General features: G+C 41.7%; 1 protein-coding gene across 3 annotated transcripts in view; it reads left to right on the top strand.

The window, feature by feature from the left end:
• focad (focadhesin) overlaps positions 1 to 12,466 on the top strand; it is a 189,461-nt gene that overhangs the window by 154,220 nt on the left and 22,775 nt on the right. For all 3 annotated transcript variants that reach the window (XM_072590215.1, XM_072590210.1, XM_072590222.1), the window contains exons 38-40: positions 1,827 to 2,087; positions 6,989 to 7,078; positions 10,734 to 10,911. In XM_072590215.1, coding sequence (XP_072446316.1) covers positions 1,827 to 2,087; positions 6,989 to 7,078; positions 10,734 to 10,911 — 529 coding nt within the window. The remainder of the gene's footprint in view (positions 1 to 1,826; positions 2,088 to 6,988; positions 7,079 to 10,733; positions 10,912 to 12,466) is intronic.

Consider the following 12,466-nt stretch of genomic DNA (forward strand, 5'->3'; position numbering starts at 1 on the left):
CTCCCACAGTCCAAAGATGTGTAGCTTAGTGGGATTGACCATGCTAAGTTGCCTGTTGTGTCCAGGGATGTGCACTAAAGTGGTTTAGCTATGGAAAATGCAGGGTTATAGGGATGTGGGATACTCTTTGGAGGGGTGGTGTGGATTTGATGGGTTGAATGGCCTCCTTCCATACTGTAAAGATTCAGTGATTCTAAGGATCCCCCCAAACCCCACCACAGTGTCAAAGCCGCTGTTATCAAAAGTCACAAACAATATCCTATGGGGCAGACATGCATTTTCCTACTTGTCCTCCTTGAGGGAAGAAGTGAGGACTGCAGATGCTGGAGATCAGAGCTGAAAATGTGTTGCTGGAAAAGGATTCCTGAAGAAGGGCTCATGCCTGAAATGTCGATTCTCCTGCTGCTTGGATGCTGCCTGATCTGCTGCGCTTTTCCCGCAACACATTTTCAGCTTTGTCCTCCTTGACCCATGTACAACCTTCATTGCAGTTGTCCATGCCGTCTTCCTTCAGTCTGTCTCCATTTTGATCCAGATAGGTAGGAATGTACTTTATTTTTCTGTTCATAATCACCAAATTCACTACACTGGCTTTTATTTTCTTGTGTATATTGTTACCCTTATTGTTCCCTCACATTTTGGGTCTACATAATTCCCCTAGGCACTATCCCCTGGAAGAAGACTATCTGACTCTATCTGTCTGCTTCCCAGTCCATGGTCATCCGGAAAAGTAGGATTGTTACTCCTACTGCAACCCATCTTTTTAAAGCCCTCTCCCTGCCCCCACCCTAGGTAGACACACAATTCCACTTCATCTCCATATCTAAGTGACCAGGCTGCTTCTCTGACATCTAGTGCTGAATGAGCAGGACGTTTTTCAAATCAAATATGGGGAAGGCAAGTTTGTAACCTTGGTGTCGTACGTCATCCCACAATGTACATCTGACTAAATAATCCACAATGATGACCTGTTTCGACCTCTGTAACATCGCCTGATTCCACCTGAGATTCTGCTCCACTGCTCCAGGAACATGAAATCTTCCTTAGCTCCTGGCTTGAGTGCTGTCCCTCAATCTTGGCAGGTTTTTAGCATCCATAAGCTTGCATCCAAACTCTGTGACCCGAGTCCCATTCATCCAATGCCCTGTACCCTCAAGCCCCCCCCCCACTTCCGGTTTTAAAACACATCCTTTTTTTCTAACCCCTTCAAGGTCTTGACAATTCCTGTTACTCTGATATCCTTCACAGGTCATAACTCATTCCAACCTTGTGCAATCTTATAATGAATCTTACCAATTACTCTTTAAAAATACATTGTCGGACCGACCAACCTGGATTGTAACAAAATTCATCAAGAACTGTTGTTACTTATTGTGCATAATTTTACTACTGCAGCAAAACGGTGCATATTTATTACAAGATATTATTGCTACCATCCTTTCTAAAGCAGTGAATCATTTGATTTAGTGTAGAATTCCGCATCAGATCAGCAAAATGTGTATCAATTTCAAACTCCAAAATAGATTCCGTTCCCCCACCAGTCGTGACTTCATTTCAATCAAGTTTTAAATTCTGTAACAAAACAGAAATTGCTGGAGAAACTCAGGAGGTCTGGCAACATCTGTGGAGAGAAAGGAGAGTTAATGTTTCAGGTTCAGTGGCCGTCCTTCAGAAACTCCTTCTGAAGAAGAGTCACTGGACTCAAAGCGTTACCTATTTCTCTCCACACATGCTGCCAGATCTGTTGAGTTTCTCCAGCAATTTCTGTTTCAGATTTCTGGCATTCTGTGGTTTATTTAAATTCAGTACTTTTGTTTTGCTTCCAGCTGGAGACAAGAAAGTACCTCTTTACATCTCTTGCTTCCTGGATGAAACATGTGCCAGAAGATAAACTTCAAACATTTGTGGAAGTGCTTGCAGTCCAATGCTTTACCTTGGAGAGCAGGCAGAAAAGCCCAGACCTTTGTCACACCGTTCTACAAGGGCTGCATGAAGCAATGAAGGTTCCGACACAAGTGCAACACAGCTGGAGCATATTGTGCAAAAGCGTTGAGACAATTTTTGAACTGCTGCCTAATGAAATCCAGGTACGGCTTTTCTGCAACGACACCTGCATTAATTGATACAGTGTACCTCTCGTAAATGGTCACCTCTTAAGTGCCAAAACAAATTATGAAAAGGGAGCCTGTCAGAACGGGATACTGATAAGGTATGGGACGAAAGCAGAGTAGGAGCAGAATCAGCTGGCGTTTTAGGGGGACTTTTAAAGGCAGGCAGGTAGGTACGTTGGCAAGTTAGTCTTGCAAGAGAATTCCAGAGAATCATTAATGCCATGGCTTGATTAATTTTCAGTGTTGATTTACATAGTGTGAGGAATAAGCAGTCAACTACAATCAGTGGAACAGAGATGAAGTTGAGAGAAATGTGACCAGAATTAGGTTGCTTTGTTTGGATGGTGGAACAGCATGGAAGGATTTGAAAATGGGAATCTTAAAATTGAACTGTTGATGCACAGGGCGTGATGTGAATCAGGGTGATGACTATACATCATTGTCCCCCTGAAAAAACTGCAGACTGTAGAATTCTGAATTAACTTAAGTCTGAAGGCAGGCAACTGAGGAAAGCACTTGAGAATCGATCCTTAATATAGATTAGGGATGAGCATATGAACGAACAACATGTAAGTGATTAATAAATTAGAAATAAAATTAACCAGAGTAAACCAACAATTACTGTTGACTATCAAAGGAAGGATATTCATAAACATATGGAAGACTGTTATGATTGGGATCAAAAAATAGTACAATCGACAAGGATTTCAGAAAAGTGGGAAAATCTGATCAGCAATATTAAAGTTAGAGAGAGATTCAGCAGGGATTGTGTACCACAGTCAAACAATGTTGGTAACATTGATTGATAAATCTTGAATGCTATGGTTGGGGAAGAAACCACACCTATAGGACAGTGAGTGGTGAAGGAGGTGAACATTAATTGTACAACAAAATGTCCAAAGACCTAAGAGAGATAAGTAGATTTGAGACAGGGCTATGGCTAGTAGAAATAGAGGGATTGATGGCTTAAGAAAGACACTTATGGTAGAAGTTCTGAAAAGGATGAATATAACTTGGAAGCAGAAATTTGTTAAGAACTGGCTTGGAAGGATTTGTGGGAGAAAGGTGAGAACACGAGTTCGAGGGAGGCTGGGAAGACAAATGGGAAAGAGCATGTAGTTTGCATTTGGTGGCTGTCATGAAGAAAAAGGGTGAGGGCAAAGTTTTAAAAAGTTTGTAAATATCTCTTCATTCACTGGACGTGGGTGACACAGGTAAGGCCAAGATTTATTGATCCTGAGAATACGGTAGTGAGCAGCATTATAGAGTCATGCAGTACAGAAACAGGCCCTTTGGCCTGACTCCTTGATGCCAACCAGATTTCTAAATTGCACTAGTCCCACTTGGTTGCATTTGGCCCATATCCCTCTAAACCTTTTCTATCCGTGTACCTTTCCGAGTGTCTTGTAAATGTTGTAATCTGTCACTTCCTCTGGCACTTCATTCCATAACGCACCACCTTCTGTGTGAAAAGGCTGTCGGTCAAGTCCCTTTCAAATCTGTTCCCTCTCATCTTAAATCTATTCCTTCTAGTTTTGGACTCCCCTACCGTGAGGAAAAGACCTTGTCTATTTATCCTATCCATGCCCCTCAAGATTTTATAAACCTCTATAAGGTCACCCCTCAGCCTCCTACACTTTCTTGAATACATTTGAGTGTCTTTCTAGATTATTTCAAAGAATGAGTAAGATTCAACCGCGTGGCTGTGGGTCTGGAGCCTAATATAAACCAGACTAGATAAAGAAGGCTGATATTATTAGATTACTTACAGTGTGGAAACAGGCCCTTCGGCCCAACAAGTCCACACCGACCCTCCGAAGAGCAACCCACCCAGACCCATTCCCCTACATTTACCCTTTCACCTAACACTACGGGCAATTAACATGGCCAATTCACTTAACCTGCACATCTTTTATATCCTTCATGAAAGGATAAAGTGAATTAAATGGATTTTATGACAATCCTACAGCTAGTTCTTTGTCACTATTACTAATCTTAGATTGGAACCCAGGTTTATTGAGTTGATTTTGTAATTTCCTGCTGCTATCGTAAGACCAGAATTCATATCACAAAATCAAAATATTATGGACTTTTGAAATCTGAAATAAAAATAGAACTTGACAGAAATACTTGTATCAGGCAACATCTGTGGACAGAGAAATGCAGTTCATATTTCGAGTTGATAACTGCTGTACTTGGGAGTTCCTTAGGTTGAATTGTTAACTCTATTGCTTCTTACACGTGGGGTCTATGCCTGGCCTACTGAGTACTGCCAACATTTTCTGTTTCACTCTCTGGACAATTAATCCAGTGACACATCAAGAAGGCTACTGGCTCTATTTCATTCATTGATGACAACAGAGATTGATGTGACCTTTCTATTTAATGGTCAGACATTCCATTTTATTGATGTGATATGGGGTGAAGGACCTAGATTTCTAGAATGGGCTAAAGCCCGGATTTAACAGTTCAGAAGAGAAGTCAAGCTAAGTAAAAAAAAATTGGTCAAATGATGCCCAATTTGTATTTTTAAAAGCTGTGATTTTTGGAAGGAAAAGAAGACCAGAAAAATATTTTTTGTTGTTGCTGAAAAATTGACAGTTAAGATTTTGTGAATGAATCAGTGGATGGCATGGTGGATCAGTGGTTAGCACTGTTGCCTCACGGCTCCAGGGTTCCAGGTTCAATTCCAGCATCGGGCAACTGTCTGTGTGGAGTTTGCACATTCTCCCCGCGTCTGTGTGGGTTTCCTCCGGGTGCTCCGGTTTCCTCCCACAGTCCAGAGATATGCAGGTCAGGTGAATTGACCATTTAGTTCATTGACCTCAATTGCCCATAGTGTTAGATGCATTTGTCAGGGGGAAATGGGTCTGGGTGGGATACTCTTCAAGGAGTGAACTTGTTGGGCTGAAGGGCCTGCCTAATCTAATCTAATCTAATCATTCAACTCATACATTCTGGGACAATCTCACTTATCTTTGGGCAGGAACCATAGAGGTGCACATCAGCTTTTGTAGATCGTGTGTTTCAATCCCAAAACTATAGATCGTGTGTTTCAATCCCAAAACGGTCAAGGAGAATGTTGCATTTTTTCAAGAATAAAGCAGCAATGTGTTTTATCCACTTTTACAATATTCCACATCAATGCAATGGTTTCGATACTTTTCTTAAAAGAAAATCTATAACCAGGAGGCCGGCTGTTATTTGCAGTGTGTTGCTTGGGGCTCAGTTCTTGAACCTGACGAGTTGGATTGGTGTACAGCGATGCTGCTGAATGATTGTGGTCTGTTGAATCAAACATTACAGCTGAGAGCCACTTGCCTTTTAGTTAGTTATAATTTTATTACATTTAATGAGGCTTATATTCTGTTTTATCATAGAGATATCTAATACAGTCCCTCTTCTCTTGAATTGGAAGGAATCTTTATTGTGGTGTTAGTTAATTCGATAGTTCTTCTTTAAAATTTGATAAATAATTGGGAAATAAAGTGAGGCACTTTCATTATATTTATGCTGAACTCTTCTGTATGTACATTGCGGAAATCTACCACGTTATACTACATCTTAAAATGCAAAGTTAAAAATCACACAACACCAGGTCATAGTCCAACAGGTTTAATTGGAAGCACTAGCTTTCGGAGCGACGCTCCTTCATCAGGTGATTGATCAATCACCTGATGAAGGAGCAGTGCTCTGAAAGCTAGTGTGCTTCCAATTAAACCTGTTGGACTATGACCTGGTGTTGTGTGATTTTTAACTTTGTACACCCCAGTCCAACACCGGCATCTCCAAATCTTAAAATGCAGACATTAAACCTGGAAAATCTTGTAGCTGTTGGAAATTATAAATGGATGTTAAAACATAAGTGAGGAGCTTTTTAATCAGTGCTGCCTTTAAACATCAAACAGATGGAAATAACTGACCAATAATTAAAATGCTTTAAAAAAATTGAAAGAATGTCCATCTGTAGAAATGTTTTTCAATTTTCTTCATTTCTGACACAAGACATCATAAACATTCAATTTCTTTGGAAGCTGATTTTTACAAGTTCTCCTGTCTAATACACAGGATGTCTGTCATAACCTGATTCAACTTTCCATTTGATATTTACTATTTCCTTCCTGTGGAAGACTGAGTATGATTTGACTCCATCCAGTTGGAATATTGAGATCAGGCATTCGATGCTTGGTCAAAGCACCACAACATTCTGTTATTTAATAGTTATCTTATTATTTAATAGTAACATAACCAGCAATGTCACCTTGTTTTCCATGATTTGCCTCTGCTTTTATTCAAAGCTATAATTCCAGCACGCTGTACAGTGTCAGTATTACACCACCTTTTTAATATTATGGTATTTAATTTATTTTCAAATTTCCACCTTATTCTTCTGAAGAGATTATAGCTTTTCTGGGATATCAATAGCTGTTATAGCTTAAGCTCAATTATAAGACGCCAACTAATATTCTGGTCAACATCTGCGAGTTTGTCCTAACCAGCAATCAGCAACTTCTGTTTTTCAAGCTTAATTACACAATGAACTCTCAGGGACTTCTATATGTTTTTAACTGCCACCAAACAGATGATTACTTCAGACAATTGGCTTGGAGCGACCAAATCAACAGTATTTGCAACACTGTCACAGGAACTGCCTGTAACAACAATTTATCATCATTATTTATTTAGCTTATTCACTAAATTCAATCTCCTCCAAGCCAATTCTTCATATTATCAGTACACATCTTTTAGAAAAGATAATTTTAGAAAAGTAATTTTATTGATAGAGAAAGAGAACCATATCAATGTTAAACATTATTTTAACTGACAACTGGTGCATTACTCCAGTTGAAATTTATATATCTTTATTTCCTTTTCAGGTCAATGAACTGAAGTTTTATGTTGGAATTGCCAACTGTCTATCTGAACTGGGTGATACTGAGGTAGACAGAATAACCCAAGTTACAAAGGTAATGTTCATTAAGAATACATCGAAAACACAAACTGAGAGCCATGGGCAACTTGAGCTTTGCACATTTTTCTGTTTGAGAAAATCTGAATTGATCTATTCACAGCAGAGATCAAACACAAACTCTATTATGACCTGGGCAATAACAAAGAGTTTGGTTTGTTGTTCAGGTGCCTGGACAGCCCTCTTCAATATGCCCCAGCGAAGCATCACAGATTGTTGCGGTCATCCATCTGCTTCCTTATGTGAGGAGAGAAGAGTGAAATTGCAGCAAGGGGAAGGTTGGGAGGAGCATGAGATGTCCATGGTTTCTGTTGCTATGTTTGTTCACCATCATCATCTTCTGTTCTCTACATAAATTGTGATCTTCACCACGTCGAGCAGTTCCAAAGCCCCAGCTGGAATGGAGATCTAGCTGACTAAGACAACTGGCTCTCCATGAGTCTGGATTGGTGTGTCAAGATGTAGGCATGGTGGAGCATGGAACCATGGCTGGCTGCATGCCATTGATCTATATTGATCGTCACATTGATTGCATTATGAACACAGTTGCCTTAGGATTTGAGCCTAGATTTCTGGCTCAGCGGCTGGGGCAATAACACTATAGCTGTGACCATGAGCGCTGTTTGATTGGGAAGGTTGGCAAAGCAAAATGACTACTGTCAAGAAGGTCAATAGAGTAATACTGTCACACAGCACAGAAACAGGTCCATGCCGACCAGGTTTCCTAAATTAAATCCGTCCCATTTGCCTACATTTGACCCATATATCTCTAAACCTTTCCTATTCAAATACCTATCCAAATATCTTTTAAATATCGTAACGGTACCTGCATCTACCACTTCCTCTGGCAGTTCATTCCACCTACGATACACCCTCTGTGTGAACAAGTTGTCCCTCAGGTTTCTTTTAAAGCTCAGCGAGTTTTGAGAAGATTTGTAGCTCAGGATGAGGTTTTGGATGTAGGTTTGCTTGCTGAGCTGGAAGGATCATTTCTAGACATTTCATTACCCTACTCAGTAACATCTTCAGTGAGCCTCTGGGTGAAGCACTGCTGATGGTTCCTGCTTTCTCTTTATATTTTTGGGTTTCTTTGGGTTGGCGATGTAATTTCCTGTGGTGATGCCAGTTCCTGTTCTTTTTCGCAGGGGGTGGTAGATGGGGTCTAACGCGATGTGTTTGTTGATAGGGACAAGACATCCATCCTAGGACAAGCCGAACAGAGACACGCCCAAGAATTCCTAGAAGCTTGGCATTCCGATTGGAGCTCTATCATCACACACATAAGAGTTCCTCCTAAAATCTCATCCAAATTGTATATATAAATAACAGTGGACCCAACACCAATCCCTGTGGAGCATCCTTGGTCAGAGGCCTCCAATCTGAAAAACAACCCTGTCTCCTACTGTCAAGCCAATGTTGTATCTAAATGACAAGCTCTCCCTGAGTCCCATGTTATCTAACTTTACTGATCAAAAAACCGTGTAGAACCTTATCAATCTTTGATGAGGAGTATGCACAATCTCATGGTGCAGAGAAGTGCAAGGCTGGGTCAAACATGGCATACAGACATGGAGCTGGCCATTCTGAAGGTATTCCTCACCCAGAAGCAGACAAAACAAAATGACCTTCCACACCACTTTGTACCTCACTTCAATCTCACTGCAGATATTCAGTGCTGCTCCTGCCACTCAGCACTCTTGGTCACTTGACTTAGCAGCACTGTGGCTCAGTGGTTAGCACTGCTGCCTCACAGCGACAGGGACCTGGGTTCAATTCCAGCTTCAGGCGACTGTGTGGAGTTTGCACATTCTCCTCCTGTTTCCTCCAGGTGCTCCGATTTCCTCCTATAGCCTAGAGATGTGCAGGCTGGGTGGATTGGTCATGCTAAATTGCCCCATAGTGTTCGGGGATGCGTAGATTAGGTGCATTTGTCATGGGAAATGTCGAGTAATAGGATAGGAGAACGGATCTGGGTGGGATACTCTTCTGAGGGCAGGTGTGGACTTGTTGTGCCAAATGGCCTGTTTCCACAATATAGGGATTCTATGATTGTAAAACAAAACAAAAAAACTCCTTTCCACATACTTCAGATTCTCATTCTACAGGCCCGTGGTGTTTGTGTATTTCTATGGCCTAGTGGTATTATCACTCAACTATTAATCCAGAGACCCAGATAATGTTCTGGGGACCCGGGTTTGAATCCCCCCATGACAGGTGGTGTAATTTGAATTCGATAAAAAGGAAAATGTAAAGATAACTTGGAATTCAGAATCTAATGATGACCATGAATCCATTGTCGATTGTCAGAAAAACCCACCTTGTTCACTAATGTCCTTTAGGGAAGGAAACTGCCATCCTTACCTGGTCTGGCCGACATGTGACTCCAGACCCACAGCAATGTGGTTGATTCTTAACTGCCCTCTGGCCAATTAGGGATGGGCAATAAATGCTGCACAGCCAGCGACAACCACTTCCTGTGAATGAATAAATTGAAAAAATGTTCATAACCATTGTCTGAAACACGGTTTTACTGCCACAACTGGCAGATGTATTTGGTAAAATTGCTCAGTTTCCTTGCCTCTTTGACTTCTGCCCATCAGAATAATCCTTATAACTTGTTGACCCATCCAATAAGAACCAAGTAAGACTTTTCTGCCAATTTCCGCTTGGAAAGACAGTAAACAAAGTTTGATTGAAATAATCAAAAGCGGTCGACCAAAACTCCATGCATGTTGAGATAACAAATGGATGCGGATTGTTGTCCATTGAATTATTTGAGCCCAAGGCAGTTACTACTAAGCTAATAAAATGCGCAACTTTACCAGATGAGGAGAGGGAAGGCGGTGATGTCTTTGGATCAATAATCCAGAACTGGAAATTAATGTTCTGGGGACCTGGGTTCAAATCCCACTGTGATGGATGGTGAAATTTTATATCACTTTCTTTAAAAAAAAGTGGAATCACAAGTTAATTGAACAGCGACCACGTAACCATTGTTGTTTGTCATTAAAAAAAAACCATATCATTCACAAATATGATTGCTTCTTAACATTGGGGAGCCCAAGTTCAGAGGATTGCACATATTTTAACATAGCGTACTTTGTTTTAATTAGCACTCTCGAGAAACTGGCAAAAAATTATATACCTCAAGTACCACAAAGTTTCCAGTGCTGTTCTGTCCAACTCTTATCATTTTTGAAGTTATTGACCTGAATGTAAATATATTTGTTCCGTTGAATGAAATATCACAGACAATTCAATTTCGAGTCAATTTCTCCTCAAATACCACAGTGTCTGGAGCAGTCAGTTGAGGGGGTAAGCAAAAAGGCTCTGTGCCGGTAAGTTTTATTTAAGGCAAAGTTGAATTATTACTGAAGTGATTTCTGCTCTAAGTAATGTATGACAGTGATGTGTATACCCCCTACATTGTATTTTTACATTGAGTACGTGGACCTCTCGATCAGTTACTGATTGTATACTCAATTGGCACACTTCTGGACCAACAGGATAATAAACAGTTGACTGTAGATTGCAGTTTTTTGATAGGTATGAAATCATCTTGATAGGAGAAAATGTGTGAATTGTTGGGTGCTGCTATAACTTAGCGATTGCACATTATTGTTTGCATTTAACTGGCTGAAATTTTTTTGCAGGATACAATTGCAAAGAGTACGTTTGTCCGGGCATTCCTGGTTTCTCAAGGCCGGGTTCCGTTGCTGTGTCTTAATGATGTTATTGCTGCCGCGGTCGGCAGCTGTCACATGGAGACTGTCATCTGGATTATGCTGCAGAGTTTTTACCAGTGTCGACTCATCAGCCACCAGAACACAGGTAAGCTGGACCAATGGAGCATTGGTTTGCTGAAGGATATTCATGCCTTGGGACTAAAATCATGAGGGCCATGGATAGGATAAATAGACAAAATCTGTTCCCTGGGGTGGGGGAGTCCAGAACTAGAGGGCATAGGTTTAGGGTGAGATGGGAAAGAGACCTAAGGGGCAACTTTTTCACGCAGAGGGTATATGTATGGAATGAGCTGCCAGTGGAAGTGGGGGAGGTTGGTACAATTACAACCTTTTAAAAGGCATTTGGATGGGTATACGAATAGGAAGGGTTTGGAGGGATATGGGCCGGGTGCTGGCAGGTGGGACTAGATTGGGTCGGGATATCTGGTCAGCATGGACGGGTTGGACCGAAGGGTCTGTTTCCATGCTGTACATCTCTATGACTCATTGACTGTTTAATTTTATAACCGATCTGAAAAAGTCACTTGTAAAAGCAATGGCCCAGATGATCGCTAGATTGCCACTCCTCTCTGACTCTTGCTGTTTAACGCTGCAGCACGTTGTTGGCCAAGTGTTCCAAGCCTGCCATGGAGAAACTGCGCCACTGCAGCACTGTAGCATCAGTGGTTGGGGACAGGGAGGTCTGGAAGCAGCCAGCAATACATCCCCTTTATACAACACGTTGCAGAGGGACAGGCAAAGGGGCCAGTATGTGATTGAGAGATGTTCAGGACTAGGTGAGCTCTAAATTGAAAGGGTGAACGTGCCAGAAGCAGCCATTGGTACAGTGGTATAGCCCGGGCCAATACCTTACCCAATCTCTGAAATATTGAGTCTGCAGATAATCGCAACCAAGGCCTCAGGCCCAGCTGCTTGTCCTTGCTTGGAGCAAACAAAATGTCCTATTCCTGAGGGAGGGATTAAATCTCAGACATGACACTAGGAGACTAGGAATCCTCTCACCAATTAATGACCTTTCTTCCCCACTCCTATGCACGTTTGTAATAATTTGAGTGTTTTCATCCAGCCAGGGTCTTTTGCGATAAAATGCCTGAAGGCCAACTAAAGGGAAGTTGCCACCAGTGCAGGAGGGCGGGTACTTCAGAGGCAATGACCATTAGGGCAATTGGTTGCCTGTCTATCATGTCACCAGTTGGCTAATCTGTTTCCATTGGTAATGGGAAAATATGGGACTTCCTGTATTCCAAGGAACAGGAGAATTGACGTTTTGGGCAAAAGCCCTTCCCATCGATTCTCCTGCTCCATGGATGCTGCCTGACCTGCTGTGCTTTTCCAGCAAGACACTCTTGACTTTGATCTCCAGCACCTGCAGTCCTCACTTTCACCTTCCTGTAATCCACCTTCCCAGTTCATTTTGCCAGCTTTCCTGCCTCCCAGCCTGTTTCAAGAGGGCCATTTGGATTCAGTCCAGTGGCTTTGCTCTTCAGTGTTTAGTCAGAGAAACTTTCTGCTCCCCCAGTTCTGGACATTGAACAAGCGGTTTAATGGTTTACAGTGAATGGTGCGTCTGGAGTATGTGCTATCTTAGAGACAAGAACATCTGGATGAAGCCTGCTGGGCCAGCAGGAATGTTGGAACGC

This window comes from Chiloscyllium punctatum, chromosome 2, assembly GCF_047496795.1.
Source record: "Chiloscyllium punctatum isolate Juve2018m chromosome 2, sChiPun1.3, whole genome shotgun sequence".
In the NCBI taxonomy this organism is placed as follows: domain Eukaryota; kingdom Metazoa; phylum Chordata; class Chondrichthyes; order Orectolobiformes; family Hemiscylliidae; genus Chiloscyllium; species Chiloscyllium punctatum.